Here is a 19,847-nt window from a genome sequence, read left to right as displayed (position 1 = left end):
TTGTATTTGTAAAAAATAAAAAATAAAAATTTCAAAATACTTGTTAATATTAAATATTGTTTATCTTCACTCTTGACTGTAAATAAACGTGAAATATCCAAACAACTTTAATCAATAAATAAGAATGGTCATTTATTATGTTTTGGCCATTTGGCACGTCTGAAAAAAACTAGGTCAACAAACTTTTAACCACTAAAGGTTTGTCAACCCCAAGTCCGTCAAAAAATGGTCAGATTGCATTGTTTATAATGTTAGACTTAATTTCAAGTCTGAGATCGTGGCTATTCCCTCCATGGCTTCAGCCACGAAAAACGCATCTACATGCGCCATAGAGTTACATGCGCGCCCAACTCGCAATGACGGATTTTTAATCTAACAAGCGGGCGCTATTTCAGGCAATAAAAGCCAAAGCCACGATCGCAGACTTGAATACAAGTCTATGTATGTGTCTGCGTAGGAGCACGCATGATACACATCATTACTGAATTCAGCTGCACGTCTATGTTCTTTAAATATGTTTACATTTAACTAGCTGCCGGTCTAAGTTTCTGCACACATGCAGTTCTTTAATCATCATAATCAAGTCAGATTTGACAGCTTAAAGTGAACCATTGTGTCTGCTCTTTCCATGGTCTGCAGTTACCTTCCACTCATCTATGATTTGGGATTTTTTCTGGACACAAAAAGGAAGATTTTTTGTTCCTGGCTGATCAAGTTCGTTTGCATTTCTACTCGAGCTGTAGCTCTGTGTAAACCGCGTTGACATAATTATCATGTGGTAAGTATGGTATAATCTTCCTCCGTCTCCCCAGAGCTGTGACCGCTGAATGCTGGCAGCTCTGTGTTATTTGATTGTATTGGCTGGCTGTTAATCATAATTTACACCAGGATGAGTGAAAATACGGAAATACACGAAGGAATAAAACCTGTTTACAGAATCAATAAGAAACCATCCAGAGTGGAAGTTATATATTCAACTCCATTTTACAAATCTATGATCAGTATTCTAATTTTATTGAAATGTTTATGACGAGTCTTAAGATTTTTAAAGAAAGGTAAACAACAATAAGCAGCCACAGAATGGATGATGAAGTGATTTTAACAATGGAGCACATACACTATGTTTTGTATTGAATAAAGTATTTTTAATATAACAATAATAATAATCTTTATTATTTAGTTACAGTTGCATGCCTGCATTTAGTAGGCCCTAAACTTTTAGTAAGACCACATAAAAAAAAATTGTTGATCTTCCCTTTTTTTTGCGAATGGGGAGGGAGGTTTTTTTTTTTTTTTAAGTTTTGTTGACATGCCAAATATGAAATCAAGAATAAAGAAATCATCACAATCACTATAAAACAGAGGGTTTGTGTGTTTTTGATGTTTTCAATAGTTTTGTCAAACCAATTTAACTCCTATATGACATTTTCTGTACACTTTTTCAAACAACTAAGCACAGTGTAGCCCAAGTAAATATTTGAAGAATTGTTCTTGCTTTGCCAACATGAATAAAAACCTTCTTTAAACATCTTTTCAAACCTGTACATTTTGAAAAAAATATCAGCTGAAAAGGTTTTTTATGATGGTAAAAAAAGAAAATGGGGTCGGGGGGTTTGGACGGTCGGGCTGGGACGCTCAACAATTTTTTTTTATGTGGCCTAACAAATCAAATCTATTTCTATTTTTGGGGGGATGAAGTCTTGTGAATTCCCCCCCCCCCAAATTTGAGCCCTGTACAATGAATGAGTAGACAATGAACTTGCCAAAAGGTGAGGTCTTAACCCTAACTGGGAATCAAACCAGATGTTCCTTTGTCCTATGGTTTCCTGTGGAATTACTGATCTTTGACCAATGCCTATATTTTATCATTGTCTCCCAGCCCAAGGATCCATTATCAGCCCAACACAACCACCTTGGTGTAATCAACAGCCAGACAGCATCTGGACTCCAGTAATTGATTCTTATACACAGTAAATCCCTTCAAAGATGTTCAAGGAGCTCAGCCATGGGAGTTCCGATATTGATTGGTGCGAGGATAATTACTCTGTCTTTCCATTCATTGCCGAGTTCTACAACACTGTAAGTATCACTTAAAGGCACTGGACACTATTGTTAATTACTCAAAATAACGTGTTAGCACAAGAACTTACTTGGTAATGAGCAATGGGGAGCTTTTGATGGTATAAAACATTGTGAGAACAGGCTCCTTCTGAAATAATGTAGTTTGAGACGGAGGTAATTTCTCACCTCAAATAAGCACACATATTGTGCAATAATGGTGTTTTTTATTTCATTCTTCTCTTGCTTCTTCAATAACCAATTGAGTAAAAAAAAAAATACAGGTTTGTTATTTTTATGTATATATATGTAGGGATACACCAAGTGTTAACACTGGGGTGCGTTCCACTCGCGCAAACGACTTGTAACTGTTTGCGCAAACGGTTTTTATCTTTTCAACGATTGGTGCGTATCGCGATGTCAATATGGCGGCGCCCTGAAATGAAGATGGCGCGCACCATACGTAGTTTTTTTTTAAACTTCGTTTTTGCTGCAATAGTCCTCTTTTTGACATCATTACATCAACTTATTAACTTTGTTATTCCAAATCTGCATTATAATCCACCGAAAATACAATGTAATTATGTTTGTGACAAAGAAATAATACCGTATGCTTGTCCGCCATTTTAAAAACCACTCGCCAACACCTCAGAAGTATGTTCGCCTAAAGTTGCCAACGTTTGCCAACGGTGGCGGCGAACAACTCGTTCCACTTGAAATTGTTGGCGAACGTGCGCAACTGTTGGCAACGTTTGCGCGAGTGGAACGCACCCCTGGTCTTTGACAATAATACCAAATGTTCCAGTGCATTTAAGGCAACCCTTTTGTACATTTGAATTTTAATCTTTTGGGCATGTGCAAAGATGAATGCCGGAATATAATGGATCTCAAAACCACATGTTACCCATTACCCAATGGCATGCTCCCACTTTCATGGTTGAATGATTACCAAAAGGGTCAATAATATTACACCTGGAATAACAAAGATGCCTCTGCCTTTTGTTGAACTGGTTTTGGCATTGATGCCCCTTAAAAAGTCCCCATAGAATATAAGATTTTCCAATAGAAGTGCCCTTTGCAAAATAACAATGGCTTTGCCCTTTACAAAGATGAAATTCCTGTCCTGCATTAATCCTCTATTTTTTGTGCACTTATTTATTTTGTTTATTTGTTTTGTATTTAAACCAATGGATCCTCAAAGGGTATGTTCAGACAGCGAACTATTAGTTAGACCCAAACCAGTTTAACTTTTAAGAGCAGCAGGGGGAGGTCAAAGCAAACACGACCCCATTACTCTAACATCCCGTTTGTTGGCCTGTTCATTGGTCACCGTGTGTTTACGTAATGATTACGGAGGTCAATGGGTCATCTGTTGTGAGTTAAACCGGATGTGGTCTGTTTTATTCTGTCCACACACAGTGTTAAAAGATAAACCCGAAGCAGTCTAAAGAATTAACCCCCTCCCTGGACGGTTTATTTTTTGTGAGTTGAACTCGATTCGAACTAACTTTAGAACCATTCAGACACAGAGTTGAACTCGATCGGGTTGAACCATGAGTTAAACTGACTTTAGTACTGTGTCTGAACGACCTCAAAGTGCCTTGCATTTTAAGTTTTTTATGTTTTCCTCGCCGTCCCCCTCTAGAACCCTGGTTCAAATATCGCTGAGGAACTATGTGGATTGGGTATTCATTCAGTCTGTACTTGATTGTGTGGGTTTTCCCTGGAACAATTCTCTGGGGTTTTTCACATATATATAAAACTGAAACTTTCTTCTGTTGTCTTCTCTCCATTGGGCTATCATGTAGTACAGTCACTGTGATTAAGTTTGCTTTTCTGAGAGTCCTTGGCTTTACAACCAGAATTAATAAATGAAACGAAATAAAAATGAAGATACCTGTAAAGAAAATATGTTGAAGAAATTTCAGTTAATTAGAAATATCAGTTAATCAGATGTGGGTGGAAACCCTAGCTAAGGAAAACCTATAAGGAAATCATATAGGGACTGATGAAAACCTATCCACTAACGAGACTCCATTGTGAAGTAGGGTTCAAACGAGTACGTAGACGGTGAACAGCGGGGAAGAAACCACTGAGCAAACCTTATTTTTTATTATAAGGGTCAAGGTTCAAATCACATGAGGTAATTTATAGTTCCACGCAATCTCCAAGAAGAAATTTCATTCTCACCGTGGCTTCAGTTTTCTCATTATTTTCTTGGGATAGTGAGTTACAGCTAAAAGAATGTCTGTTGTGCTGCCAAAGTGTTCCTTAAAGCCAGTGGACACTATTGGTAAATGTCAAAGACCAGCCTTCTCACTTGCTGTCTCTCAACATATGCATAAAATAACAAACCTGTGAACATTTGAGCTTGATTGGTCGTTGGAGTTGCGAGATAACTATGAAAGAAAAAAACACCCTTGTCACACAAAGTTGTGTGCTTTCAGATGCTTGATTTCGAGACCTCAAATTCTAAACTTGAGGTCTCGAAATCAAATTCGTGGAAAATTACTTCTTGCTCGAAAACTACTCCACTTCAGAGGGAGCCGGTTCTCACAATGTTTTATACTACCAACCTCTCCCCATTACTCGTTACCATGTAAGGTTTTATGCAAATAATTATTTTGAGTAATTACCATTAGTGTCCACTGCCTTTAAGCATGCAGTGCAGTTTATGGCCTCCAAGTTGCATGTAGTGTAAAAGTTGCCTCTTGTGACAAGGCCCTTGTACCAAAATGAGGTTGAGATTATTTACAGGCAACCAGTTCCAGGCAATCTCCAAAGAGAGAATTCAGTCACTTTTGAATGTTCACATAATCTTGTGGATCATTAAACATTACCCATTGAAAATTACCCAAGTGATACCAAAGTGGTCCTGAAGCATGCACTGCAGTTGGTTGCCTCCTCAAGTTGCAAGTAAAAGTTGTCTCATTTGACAAGGCCCGGCCAAAAGGAGGTCAGATTATAGCCTCGCTTCAGTAATTGATTTGACAGAAGGATAGCTCCACCTTATTATCTTGGATCTGCTCTCAGACATGCTGTCATCATTTTCAAGTGTTGCTTTGCATGATTAAGTTACAGATCAAGTTCGACAGCATCAAGTAACATTATCTCTTTAAAAAAACTAAAAGACTAAATTCTATGCAACATGGATGTCAGTTGGAGCAGATCTCAGAACTTACACGGGAATACAGCCCAGAGGCTGGTGATTTTAGCTTTGGGGTAGTAACTCATGACCAGACAAGTCTGATGGTCTTTGTGTTTTTAAAATTAATTAATTACACCTACTTGTCGAATACCTTTATTTTTGAAAAATGTTGTTCAAATGTTGGCTTTTGAATTGAACAGGCATTGTTATCTCATATCTTACTTGTCTTATAGAAAAGTAAGCTTTGAAAAATTTGAAAGATATTTATCAAACTCAAAATCACCATTTGAACAACATTTTTAGTATCATATTACCTTTATTTCAAAGACTTATATTTTTACCATTGTTACGTGACCCTTTCAGCTACTGCTGCTGGTCATTTTGTTTGTATATATCAGTAAATAAAGCATAAAGCAAGGATCTATTGTCAAATTTAAAGGCAGTGGACACTATTGGTAATTACTCAAACAAATAATTATCATAAAACCTTTTTTGATAACAAATAATGGGGAGAGGTTGATAGTATAAAACATTGTGAGAAACGGCTCCCTCTGAAGTGACAGAGTTTTCGAGAAAGAAGTAATTTTCCACGAATTTGATTTAGAGACCTCAGATTTAGAATGCGAGGTCTCGAAATCAAGCATCTGAAAGCACACAACTTCGTGTGACCATGACGCGACAATGGGTTTTTTTTTTCTTTCAATAATATCTCGCAACTTCGACGACCGATTGAGCTCAAATTTTCACAGGTTTGTTATTTTATGCATCTGTTGAGATACACCAACTGTGAAGACTAGTCTTTGACAATTACCAATAGTGTACAGTATCATTAAGTCTGACGAACGAACAATTTAACATACAGAGATTGATACAACTTAAATTTATTTAATGTAAATTTAAATGATAAAAATGGAAAATTTAATGTCTAAACATTGATGAAAGCTCCAAATTAGAACACTAACAAAAGATATACCGGTAATGATATAATACAACTTCCTTTTTGAAACCAGTAAGAGTAAAAAAATAAAAAAAAAGGCCTACGTGTTTAGTACCCGTACAACCCGTACTTTTTAGAAGGTCATTAATCAAACTCCAACTCCGATATCATTACTGATAATGATAGAAAGGAAATGAGCCAACTTAACCGTGCATGAAAACTATTCGAATTTAATAGGGATGGTGTTAAATTCGTATCGGAGATAAGGGATTAATTTGGGTTTACTCTTACACTGATGTGTTAAAACCACTATTCTAGTTTAACCGAAATCAAATAGAATTGACTGATTGATCATTGACCATCATCACAAAAAATGCATTAAGCAAAATTTTTCTGATTTGTTAAGTTTCCATGAAGTTCATTCAAACCTGTTGTCCAATGATATATTTCCTATTGTTCTACTTGTTGTTGTGTAAACTACGGTTTTCTTTCAGGCTGTCTAGTGTATTAAAATAATTACAAACAAGAGAAAAGTGTATGGGATTTGACAAGCGAATAGAAAAGTGCTTTATAATTGCAAACAAAAGTTTGTATTTTTTCCCCTCAGTTTTCCATGGCATTCAATATTTCACAGTGAATGAAAAAGATTTGTAAAGTCAAGAGAAAAATCAGCCGACAAGCTAGATTATCACAATGATTGTAATGTTTTAATTTGAGAACTATTCACACAGTTTGGGATAGTATTATAGTTTGTAACTTTAATTTTGACAACGTTTAAAGGAACACGTTGCCTTGGATCGGTCAAGTTGGTCTTAGAAAAGCGTATGTAACCGTTTGTTATAGAATGCATATGATTAGAAAGATATTTTAAAAGTAGAATATAATGATCCACACAAGTATCACTCGAAATTGCGTGGTTTTCATTTTACCTCGTCGACAAACACGGTCGGCCATTTATGGGAGTCAAATTTTAGTTAAATGGCTGACCGTGTTAGTTCGCACAGTAAAAGGAAAACCCCGCAATTTCGAGGCAAACTTGTGTGGAACATTGTATTCTACTTTTAAAACATCTTTCCAACCATATGCATTTTATAAAAAAGGGTTACAAACGCTTTTTATAGACCAACTCGTCCGATCCAAGGCAGCGTGTTCCTTTTTATATGCTGTTTGACAGCTGAATAAAGTATATTGTCTTGCTATACGAAATTGGATTTTTTAAAAAGAGACATTCGTATGTATATGTGAGCATGACAATTTACTTTATTCTCTCGGCCATGTGACGTCTCTTTTTAAAGCCATTGGACACTTTCGGTGCAGAAAAAAAAAAGTTCACAGATTTACAAATAATTTACAGGGTTTACAGAAGGTTATGGTGAAAGACTTATCTTGAAATAATATTCCATGAAATGCTTTACTCTTTGAGAAAACATTAAAACAACTATCAATTCTCGATAGCGAGAATTACGGATTTATTTTAAACACATGTCATGACACGGCGAAACGTGGGGAAACAAGGGGGGGTTTTCCCATTATTTTCTCCCGACTCCGATGACCGATTGAGCCTAAAATTTCACAGGTTTGTTATTTTATATATAAGTTGTGGTACACGAAGTGTGAGCCTTGGACAATATTGTTTACCGAAAGGGTCCAATGGCTTTAATAAATGCTCACTATGAATGCCGATCCATGGATTTCCACTTCAAGGGATAATTATTAATGATAATGTAACTGCATCAATGTTTATGCATCTCCGGATGAACTGTCAGTGCCAGTGCTATTTATAAACCTGAAGAATATTTAAAATGTATTTACACAGCATTAGGCAGTAGCCATTAGAGTTAGTTTACTGGCCGAGCTGTTTGTGGAATCTAAGAGCATCTGTGCATGACAGGTATTATGCATACAAAATAAAAAAATTAAAAATAGTGGAATTCATTCCAAGTTATATCAACGATTTATCTTATGATCATTAACATACAATTCCAGTTTAATATTTATCATACAATAACACCATTTATTAATAAAAAACATCTGTCAAAAACATACAATTTATTGATTGTCCATGACGTTTTTGCAGTGTATATGATATTGACTATTGTAACCAAGAAATTATTTAAAAATATTTCATTGAAGTTCATTTGGGCATTTAGTTTTTGGTGACATTATTATTGTAAAGAATACATCCGTTTTGTAGTTAAAAGCGAAATGAGGATATCTTCGCTCTGTCAAAAAATTCTGATCCTTTGTGATCGAAATAAGTCCTTGGGTTTTAATGGGATATTTTTTGCCAAATAAAAAACTTTCTTTGTTCTCCCATTGTCTGACATTTTTGCAGTGTAAATATATTGACTATTGTTTACAATAAATTATTCAAAAATAATTCATTCAAGTTCATTTAGGCATTTAGTATTTTGGTGACATAATATTTGTAAAGAATTCATCCATGTTGTTCTTTAAAGCGAAGTGATGATGACCTCGCTCTGTCAAAACACCCATTGTTAAACTGTCATTTTCAAAAAGAAGACGTGCTCTCACAAAGAAAAACTACTAATGGACATTTTCAGATTGCAATCCAGTTCCTACATTCAATTTCTTTGTGCTCATTTGGGGCTTGAACTCGTTTGCTCCCAAGGGAGTTGAGAAAAATAATTGACAGAGTGATGTGGGCCTTTTCCAACCTTCGGCTTGGGCTCATCAGGCTCTGATATAGATTTTGGGGCAGTGTACACTTTGCATGAAGTTTCCAACATCAAACAGAGCCTGGAGCCTGGGTTTAGAAAAGGCCTCATGATATGCTTTACATTGTAAACCATGTCCAAATAATATATAAATGCTATAACCATGACAACCACTCAATATAGAATTTCTAAATAATATACAGCTTGAATTTCTTCAACAGTGAGCTTCGAAATGAATTCTGGTCTTCTTGTCAATTTAATAGGGAACACGTCAAATTAATTTTTACTTGATTCACATGAAATACATTATTTATTTTTATATACTTCAAGAGGGAGCTTCAAAATGAATTCTGATCTTGTCAACTGAACGGTAATGCGTCACATCAATGTTTACATGATTCACAAAAAAACACATTATTTACAGAGATGCCAAGTCCAGAGGCCAGCTATGCGTGAGATTTTTCAAAGCTCACGACCTCAAGTTGATGGTTCTGATAAACTGCGTGCAATCTGAAGATTGTGCAAATTTTGTAGATTGCATTTTTTGTACACACGAGCGCGATTTGGCAATGCATTGGCATTCATTTTTTTTCCCGTCTGGCCCCAATGCGTGAGAAAATGGTCGCTGTGCGTGACTCTCATGCCTTATGCGTGAGACTTTTGGTAGGTCTGTATTTAATTATGTATATCATTTGACACATTCCCGGAACGTGTTTGGTTGAACACAGCATTACACTGTGGATGATCACTTAAATAATATTAAAGACGTCAAGTGTAGAATGGCCTTGTTACATATAGAGGAAGTACCTAGTCATTCACCTAGATATTCTAAATGTATTTCTAAGCCGAATTTGTGACCGATTCCAAAGCATTGCAGGACCGTTTGGCATTCATTCATCGTACAACCACTTTCCCTTATAATCGACAGAGCCACTTCAGTGACAAAAAATGAATGACTTTCGAAAGGGCACAATGTCAAAGTGTTGGCAATGTGTGCCTTCTTATGTTTTGGAATATTTCACAGATATTAATGCCTGCATTTTCAGGGTTTTACTAAATCGAAAGAGCCACTTTCCGAACAACCACTTCAATGACAAAATCTGAATAGCTAGAAAGGGCTCAATGTCAAAGTGTTGGCAATATTCTTAAATGTCTTGTGTTGTTCAAGTATTTCACAGATGCCTGCATTTTCAGGCTCATATTCAAATGGAAGGTATTTGGTAATCACTTTGTGAGAAGCTTTCAATACATGGTACATTTAGCATTTTGAGAAACATTGAACTTTGAAGAAATGTGGTTATGTTTATAACAGTTTGTATAGTATGTCCTTTGCAGATTGTGCATTTCTATTAGGGGTCGACATATTTGCGCTGAATTTTTGGCGATATCTCAAAAACGCGACCACCTTATGAATGAAATTTTCAGTTGTTAAGTTTAGTGTGTATAGGCCTACATGTACATTTGTATAGGATGAAACAATTCAGCGGTTCTAAAGACACAAGGTTTGCTTTTAAAACCATTTTGGTTATCGTGAAATGATGTTAGGGAAAACAAAAATGTTAAGCTTTCCCGCCTGTTCCTGTTTAGAGGCTGCCTCTTTTTTTTCATTTTCTTTTTTAATGAAAAAAAAAGGATATTATTTTCAAACTTTTTTTGGGGAAAAAAAGATACATTTTAACAATCTCAGACCACTTTTTTTGTTTAAAGCCCAGCCGATTCTCTTTACAACAAAGAGGACATCCTCCTTCCTTTTTTCAAAAAGACAGGATGCTTAAAAATGTTTGGTGTTTTTTTTGCCATAAGAGTGAAATGTTTTCTTTGATCTAGTTTTACCTATATTTCTTTGTCTCCCAGATCAGCAATGCCCTGTTCTTCGTGTTCCCGCCCATCATGTGGATCCTCTTCAAGGAGTACGCACGTCGCGTCAACCCCTCCATCAATCTCATCTGGATCTTACTGATGGTGGTCGGAGCAAGCTCAGTCTATTTCCACAGCACGCTTAGCCTCTTCGGCCAACTCCTTGACGAGGTCGCCATCTTGTGGGTGGTGTTATGTGGGGCGGGATTGTGGTTTCCACGGAGATACTACCCACAAATTTTGAACGGAAATAGGTTTGTTATTTTATGACTTCCTGTGTAACTAACTTTGAATTACTTGAATAACTGATTAAAAGCACTGGACACTATTGGTAATTACTCAAAATACTTGTCAGCATAAAAACTTTCTTGGTAACAAGCAATGGAAAGATGTTAATAGTATAACACATTGTGAGAAACGGCTCCCTCTGAAGTAACAAACTATTTAAAAGAGGTAATTTTCTCACTTAAATAATACAAGAATTCAGACCTGAAGCCATTTCTAGGCAGCTGAAAGCACATAAATTTGTGCAACATGGGTGTTTTTTCTTTCATTATTCTCTTGCAACTTCGCTGACCAATCGAGTCAACATTTTCACAGACTCGTTATTTTATACATGTTTCTGACACATGAAGTAAGATTAATAATGTGGTATTTGAAAAATACACAAATTAAAGGTGTCAAATGCCTTTAAATCATATACATGTACCAGCAACATTTATATTGACATTGACACCAGTATAAAAAAACACTCAAATAGTACAATGAATGGACATTTGCTCTATTATGTCTGACGTATGAGTCATGTCTAGCAGATCAGGGTATATTTTTGATAATTGTCATAGAACAGTATCCTCACTTGATGTGTCCCAACATAAGCATCATAAACAAACCTGTGAAAATTTTGCCCCAATTGGTCAGCGAAGTGATGCAACAATGGGACTTTTAAGATCAAATTTACAAAAATATCCTCACAATAACTTCTTTACAAAAAATCTGGGGCTTTTTTTTAGATCAAAGACAAACACAAGTATAAACATTCGGAGGACCTTATTTCATTCAATTCAGATCAGCGTCCTTTAGCAAAACTTCAACCATTTGGGAACAGAATGCACCACAGTTTTGAAAAATTCATGAGGCGAACACTGAATGGTGGTCTTTCACAAAACACTTTGCACTTGAAGTATGAACCAGGCTCGACTCAGTCATCAATTTCAGAGAAACACAAGTACATTTATTGAAACCTTTATAAAAGTCTTTCTAATTAGTTTCTCAAAAGTCAAGACCCATTCTAAAGCCCCAATGTAAAGGCTCTGTGGTTCTAATATGTATTTCCTTCCTCCATGGTAATACAAGGCTGTCTGATCAGTATTTAATTCCTATTGGCCTTTCCCAAACTATATAGACACTTTGCTAATAAAGAAGGGAACTGTGATTTCCTGTAATTTCCCAGGAGTAATTAGTAAGAATTAGCTTCAACTGTACCAGTTGGTTATCATACCAGATAACATGCAGGATGTGTTTATGTGATATTTCCAGCAAGTAAAACAAATAGTGTTTTTTTGCTCTAAAAGAAAAGAGAAACCTGCATATCTTGTCTCTTCATAACCTTTATAGCCATTGGACCCTTTCGGTACAGAAAAAAAGAAAAAAGTTCACAGATTTACAAATAATTTACAGGGTTTACAGAAGGTAATGGTGAAAGACTTCTCTTGAAATATTACTCCATGAAATGCTTTACTTTTTGAGAAAACGGTAAAACAATATAAATTCTCGTTAACGAGAATTACGGATTTGTTATAAACACATGTCATGACACGGCGAAACGTGCGAAAACAGGAGTGGGTTTTCCTGTTATTTTCTCCCGACTCCGATGTCCGATTGAGCCTAAATTTCCACAGGATTGTTATATATAAGTTGTGATACACGAAGTGTGGGACTTGGACAATACTGTTTACCGAAAGTGTATAATGGCTTTAAGGCTACCATTAGATATTTATATAATGCAACTCATGAATTTTATCTCAACTCCTTAGGCATTTTTATCAGTATGCTTCATGAATCTATCAGAATAAAAATCCAAGCTTTATAGATTGATTAAACTTTACAGGTATGGTTGTTGCATGCATAGTTGGTATGGCACAGCGACTTAGCTACTGGGGGCTGAGGGGGTTCGTGCCCCCACAATTTTCCACTACCTCCTTCCCAAGGTGCCCCACACAAAAATCAAGATTCATGTAATTATTGCCCATTAGCATTCCACTTCCACTGAGCAGAAATTCCCTTCATGCCCCCTTCTCTCTGATCTATTTCTGTAATAATGAGGTGCAAGGGTTTAGCCAGAATTTGGTAAAAGGGCATCCAAATTTGCTAGAAATTTTTAAAACTGTGTGTCCAAAATTGTTCATTTACAATCCATTTACACAAACAACAGATAGAACAGGGTGTCCAAATTTAGAACAGGGCATCCAAAAGTCACCCAGACATCCCTCTGGCTTAATACTATATGCTGAGGAGACTGTTTAGAGAAGCTCCTTGAAATCTATAACTAAGGGGTTGCCAAAAGGTGGAAACACCATCCTTTAATTTGGTACTAGTTTCAGACTTTGGCTTTTTTCGAGACGGCGACATCGGCTACAGCTAAGGCTAGAATAAGCTTGGGCGATATCGATTTATTTTATTCACGATATATATCGCCGACAATATATCGCGATGTTCGATATAATCGCGATTAATTAAATTTGACATCATCAGTCTTCAAACTCCCAGTGAAAGTTGTAGAAGAGACAGTCATAGCATAACCGATAGCATAATCGATAACGCGATATATCGCGATATTCACGAAATGATATAAAACCAAATTGATCCGATATCGAAATCGTTTTCAAATTAGTATCGTGATATTCGATGATATCATGATATCGCCCAAGCTTAGGCTAGAACAGCGCGTCTATGAGGCAAACGCGTAACGCGCTTGATCTAGCCAGAGCTGTAGCCGAAGTCGCCGTTTCGGACATGGCCTAAGTTTTCAGTGATGACTCTTACCCGTGGTGCTATAATGACTATTGTTATTGCAGGAAGCTGTTCCGTATCATCGTCACAGGATTTACGCTGTTCGGTACAATGATTGCATTCATCAAGCCAGCGATGAATTCCTTCTTCATGATGCTCATGGTCATCCCTGGGATCATTGTCATGTACTTGGAACTCAAAAGGTAGAAAACCCTCTGTATTAAGACATTCAAAAGGATCGGATTAGTAAATAAATTGACATATTTTGAAGTTGAAATCGTTCAATGCCCGTAAGTACAATGGTACTAATCATTCATGTACTTGGCACTAGGAAGGTAGTAAGCCATAGAACACTCTGTATCAGACATAAGAAAGGATCAAATTAGTAAATAAATTAACCTATTTTGAAGTTGAAAGCGTATGTTAATGCCAGTACCAGTAAGTACAATCATGTACTTATCATTCATGTACTTGGAATTCAAAAGGTTGGGACTAATCCATAAAACCGTCTGTATTAGACTCAAAAAAGGATCAGATTCGTAAATTAATTGAAATGATCCGGAGGCCAGCTCAATTCCTACATTTGATGGCCTATTGGTAAGACATCAGGGGTGGATTTCACAAAGAGTTAACACTTGTCTTATTTTGAGTTAGGACGAGTTACTCGTCCTAACTTAGGACTATAGCCTTAAGTTTTTTAATATCTCCTAGGACCAGTCCTAAGCTAGGACTAGTCCCAAAACTCTTTGTGAAACCTTGCTCTATGGTGAAACCGATCCATGCTCCAGGATTGGAAAAAGTAATTGGTGATGTACCAGTGGATTTTTCCTCGTGAGCCAGGGAACTTGCCGAGTATACAGTGCTTCCATATCTGTGCTGGTTAAAATGCAAATACTAATAATTGTTGTTCTAGTGTTTGAACTAGAAAGTTCATTCTATTTGTTTGTCTTTGTAATAAGGCACTTCACTTCACTACAAGCATCAGCTTCTAGAAGATGCCTCCATACTTATTTTGTCTGCAATATTTCAATTTACTACAATTTTTTACTATTTATAACAAATTCCCGCATTTGCATTGTTCAATATTTTTCTTTTCTTCAAGAAAGTATGGAAATAAGTGTGAGTTTGAATTGAATTGAATTGAATTGAATTGAATAGTGATGCCATAGAACAGTACACTCCAAATGTGGATGCAAATTCATACCAAGGACATAGACAATACATAGACAATATCAATAAATGGATTTTGTTTTAATCCATTGCAGGGTACACTGCCGACGTGTAGCCCGTTTGTGCCGTACCAACATGGCACTGTGGATCGTTGCGGTCTCATGCTGGGTCATGGATCGCACCTTCTGCGATTTCTGGCTCTTCGTCTCTTTCCCGTACCTTCACTGTGTCTGGCACATCCTGGTCCTTCTGGCCTCCTACGGATCTGTCGTTCTCTTCGCATACTTCGATGCCATGAACGAACATCCAGAGATGGGACCTGTGCTGACCTACTGGCCGAAAGATGGCTACTCAAATTTTGGAATTCCATATGTGGCGCTGAAATGTGTTTGTCCGAAACCATAAGACCATGGAGATTTTTTGCGGTTTCACAAAAGCAACTTGAGTTATAAAGTTCTATGTGTAAATTATGTATTGTCTGAAATCACAGTACCTATACCTTGCTTTAATTTTTAACGGTAAGCAAAGCTAGCACTGTACATGAAGAAAATATTATTGTTTTTTATAGTGAGTGACTCTTGCGAAAGAAGACATCTTGATTGATTAGAAAAGCTGCCAAAGCTTTAAGGTATACAGCCTTTTTATCTGGATCTGTCAATATTTGTAGTGAAGCAGTAGATCTTTTTGGAAGCATTTATTTGCCAGTGAAAAAAAGGTCACAAATTAGTTGGTTGCTGCCTTCAAACAATTCTTGCCACTGGTATTCAGCGTTATTATTGTTGATAATGGTGCAGACTCTTCTGACTAGGAATGTGGGCTGTCTGCCATGCACTTGTACAGACACATTTTTACAAGCATGCCTAACGCTGAATGGCACTTTATTAAAGTGCCATTCAGCGTTAGGCATGCTTGTGCTGCTCTTGTTAATGTGTATGTGTGAAACCCACAAGATCACAGGGCTTGTTGCTCAAATTATCTACTGGACCGAAATTTTGTGTGAAAGACCAGAATTAAAGTGCGAAGAAAAAACCACCAACACAGGTTAACAATTGAACTGTTAGAATTTTAAAAAGCACTATATAGAACATTTATCTCATTTTTATATTATGTAAGTAGAATATGTGCATAACTGTACAAAAAACTGAGTACAAAAAATGTAAAGGACCTGCAGATTTTATGGTAAACTGTCGTACTGCTTTACAAATGCATCAAAGTATAATCAAAACATTTTTAATCTTAAATGCCAAAATCATCTATGTCTAGCGCAACTCAAACATTTTTGTGTGCAATATTTACACAATGTTAAACCCTTCACAATAAATTCGCAAAATTCAATGTTATGTTTACATACACTTTACGCTGTGCAGTTTTTGTCTGTGAACTACATCGATTGATGACCAATTACTTCAAGGTCATTTATGACATGTTAGACCATCTTTCAAAAACACAGCTGTTTTTTATCTAAAAAGGACATTGTGCAAATCTCTGACTTTTCATTGGAAAGAGCTTAGAAGTTTAATAATAATAATAATAATAATAATAATAATAATAATAATAATAATAATAATAATAATAATAATAATAATAATAATAATAATAATAATAATAATAATAATAATAATAATAATAATAATAATAATAATAATAATAATAATAATAATAATAATAATAATAATAATAATAATAATAATAATAATAATAATAATAATAATAATAATAATAATAATAATAATAATAAAGAAGGAAACAGAGGGCTTGATTACTGCGGCGCAAGACCAGTCTCTAAGGACAAATGTAATGAAGGCAAGGATAGAGAAAGCAAACGTCTCTCCTATGTGTAGAATGTGCAATAAAGCAGAGGAGACTGTATTTCATATTGTTAGCGAATGCAGTAAGATGGCCCAGACGGAGTACAAAGGAAGGCATGACAAGCTGGCCAAGGTGATTCACTGGGATCTGTGTAAGAAGTATGGTGTCAAAGTACTTGCGAAATGGTACGACCATGTTCCGGAGAAAGTTGTAGAGAACGACCAGGTCAAGATCCTATGGGACTTTAACATTCAGACCGATCATGTTATACAACATAGGCGTCCGGATGTTGTGCTATTAGATAAGACGAAGAAGATGTGTCATCTCATTGACATAGCGGTGCCAGGTGATATAAGGGTAGCTTCGAAGGAGATGGAAAAGATCGAGAAGTACCAGGACCTGGCCAGGGAACTTGGTAAGATTTGGCAGGTAAAGGTAAAAGTAGTCCCCGTGGTGGTTGGAGCACTTGGCACCATTCCCAAAGCACTGGGGAAACATCTAGATGAAATAGGGACAAATGTGAGGGTAGATCTATTACAGAAGGCAGCGCTTTTTGGAACAGCGAGGATCCTGAGAAAGACCCTTGAGATCTAAGGCTACGGGACGTAGCCCGGCTCGAGGAGTTACCGGCACAAAGGAAAATGAGATCTTTCTTTTGCATGCTGTGATAAAATGAAATAATAATAATAATAATAATAATAATAATAATAATAATAATAATAATAATAATAATAATAATAATAATAATTGTTAGCGAATGCAGTAAGATGGCCCAGACGGAGTACAAAGGAAGACATGACAAGCTGGCCAAGGTGATTCACTGGGATCTGTGTAAGAAGTATGGTGTCAAAGTGCTTGCGAAATGGTACGACCATGTTCCGGAGAAAGTTGTAGAGAACGACCAGGTCAAGATCCTATGGGACTTTAACATTCAGACCGATCATGTTATACAACATAGGTGCCGGATGTTGTGCTATTAGATAAGACGAAGAAGATGTGTCATCTCATTGACATAGCTGTGCCAGGTGATATAAGGGTAGCTTCGAAGGAGATGGAAAAGATCGAGAAGTACCAGGACCTGGCCAGGGAACTTCGTAAGATTTGGCAGGTAAAGGTAAAAGTAGTCCCAGTGGTGGCTGCAGCACTTGGCACCATTCCCAAAGCACTGGGGAAACATCTAGATGAAATAGGGACAAATGTGAGGGTAGATCTGTTACAGAAGGCAGCGCTTTTGGGAACAGCGAGGATCCTGAGAAAGACCCTTGAGATCTAAGGCTACGGGACGTAGCCCGGCTCGAGGAGTTACCGGCACAAAGGAAAATGAGATCTTTCTTTTGCATGCTGTGATAAAATGAAATAATAATAATAATGATAAGACTTGTAATGCGCACGTATCCACCCTGCTGGGTGTTCAAGTTTGTCCACTTACAGAAGTTTGTCGAACTTGCAGAAGTCTATATGAATCATAACGCCCTGAAATCATCCGATTCGACTGCTATGACTAATTTGTCATGCATTCTAAATGAGTCTATGATATGTGTGTAGACTGGGGACCAATCACAGCAGTGTGCTCTTTTGTTAAGTAGACTTGTGGATTTTGTGGATTTTAGAAGTAAAAGGAAATAGTTCATTGTTTTAATTAATTGTTGGAAAAGGTTTTATGGTATTAAGTTTGTTTATTTTTGTGTTTTTATTACTTTGCATTTAGTTGTTGATAAGTGTTATTATGTTGTAGTAGCCCAAGATCATGCAGCTGTTTAAGCACAAAAAGTAGCTTAGCACAACAAGAATGCTTACCAGAATAAGAATACCAGTGAAAATACCATTCCACAAATACGATTTGTGTTCGGTACCCTGCTCATGTATGCTTAGTGGAAGTGTCGTGGCCAAGCGGTTAAGATCACCGATTCAAACTCTAGTGTTTCTGATCAGCAGAGTGTGGGTTCGAATCCCCAGCCGTGACACTTGTGTACTTAAGCAAGACACTTGACCATTGCTTCATCCTTCGGATGGGACGTAAAGCCGTTGGTCTCATGTGTTGTGTAACACATGTAAAAGAACCCAGTGCACTTATCGAGGTGCTAAGGTGCTAACTAATTGGGTCTCAGAATTCATCACTGCAATAACCTATCTTTCTGAAAGTTTGTATATACTCAGCGCCTTGAGTACCTTGTTTGGTAGATACGTGCGCTATATAAGACTTTGATTAGACGATATATATATATTATACTATTAGATGTAAACTTTCAAGCAATATTTGCTGCTTTAAAAGCAGAAAAATAGCTTTTAATAATTCTCTGCTCAGCAAAAATAGACTGAACATTTTTGAACAAAAGACTGAAAAATCTTATCCCTGTCAATAGCATTCAGTGTACACAAAACAAATAATGTCTAAATATTTTGGTAGGCAAAATTGCTGGTCAAAATTGCTTCCTGCTTAATATATAAGTTAATATAGAAAATGTCAATTCAACATTATTCATCAGTGCAATAAAGAGCTAATTGAAGTATTTCAGAACAGGGTCCAATTTCATGAAGGCTATCAGCACAAAAACCTGCTTAGCACAACAAAATCTAGCTTGGCAAAAACAAGTTACCAGCCAACATTCCATAAAGTTTGTATTGTTGTGACTGGTGCCCCACTCATTTGTTTTTCTTAGCAATGAAATATGTTAAGCAGTATTTTCTGCTCAAATTTATGAAATTTGGCCCTGACCTGGTAATCGATACCACTCAAGTTGTTAAAGCCTGTTCGCATTTCATGACAATGGGAGACTTTCTGGGAGGATAGAGGGCAGCAGACTTACCGGGTAAATCCATTGTTCTCAGAATTATGCGCATGTTCAGAACTACGTAAACAATGGAAATTTACCCGGTATGTCTGCTGCCACCTAGCGTTGGAAAGTCTCCTATTATCTGTGGCATCTGCATTGCGAGATTTTTAGTTCTGCAGTGCAAAGAGAGGTGTAGCATATTAATGGTCATTCAAGAATTTTGAGAAAGAACTTTAGAGTTGTGTAAACAGATCAACCGTGTGTGTGAGTCAAACATAGTAAGTTATATTTAACTTGTTGCGGTACCCACGGCTATAGGATTCAAACTGCCTCTCGCTACCACACAATGTGGTGGTCTAGTGGTAAGACGTAGATGTGGTTTAGAATGGCAAAGGTCATGGGTT

General features: G+C 36.6%; 1 protein-coding gene across 1 annotated transcript; it reads left to right on the top strand.

Moving 5' to 3' along the window:
- Positions 1 to 507: 507 nt before the first annotated feature.
- On the top strand, positions 508 to 15,705 carry LOC117295403 (alkaline ceramidase 2-like). Its single transcript, XM_033778042.1, has 5 exons — positions 508 to 778; positions 1,880 to 2,079; positions 10,676 to 10,932; positions 13,756 to 13,893; positions 14,956 to 15,705. Exons 2-5 carry the CDS (start codon positions 1,987 to 1,989, stop codon positions 15,263 to 15,265), a joined length of 798 nt encoding a protein of 265 aa, XP_033633933.1. The 5' UTR covers positions 508 to 778; positions 1,880 to 1,986; the 3' UTR covers positions 15,266 to 15,705.
- Positions 15,706 to 19,847: the final 4,142 nt, after the last annotated feature.

Source organism: Asterias rubens, chromosome 10 (assembly GCF_902459465.1).
Source record: "Asterias rubens chromosome 10, eAstRub1.3, whole genome shotgun sequence".
NCBI lineage: Eukaryota > Metazoa > Echinodermata > Asteroidea > Forcipulatida > Asteriidae > Asterias > Asterias rubens.
Note: the sequence above shows the minus strand (reverse complement) of the source record. Positions and strands in the feature narration are given on the sequence as shown.

Coding starts and splice junctions, on each gene's coding strand:
- LOC117295403 (XM_033778042.1), top strand. CDS start 1,987: ATGTTCAAGGAGCTCAGCCATGGGAGTTCCGATATTGATTGGTGCGAG. Junction 10,933..13,755: donor CAAATTTTGAACGGAAATAG/GTTTGTTATTTT, acceptor TTGTTATTGCAG/GAAGCTGTTCCGTATCATCG. Junction 13,894..14,955: donor ATGTACTTGGAACTCAAAAG/GTAGAAAACCCT, acceptor AATCCATTGCAG/GGTACACTGCCGACGTGTAG.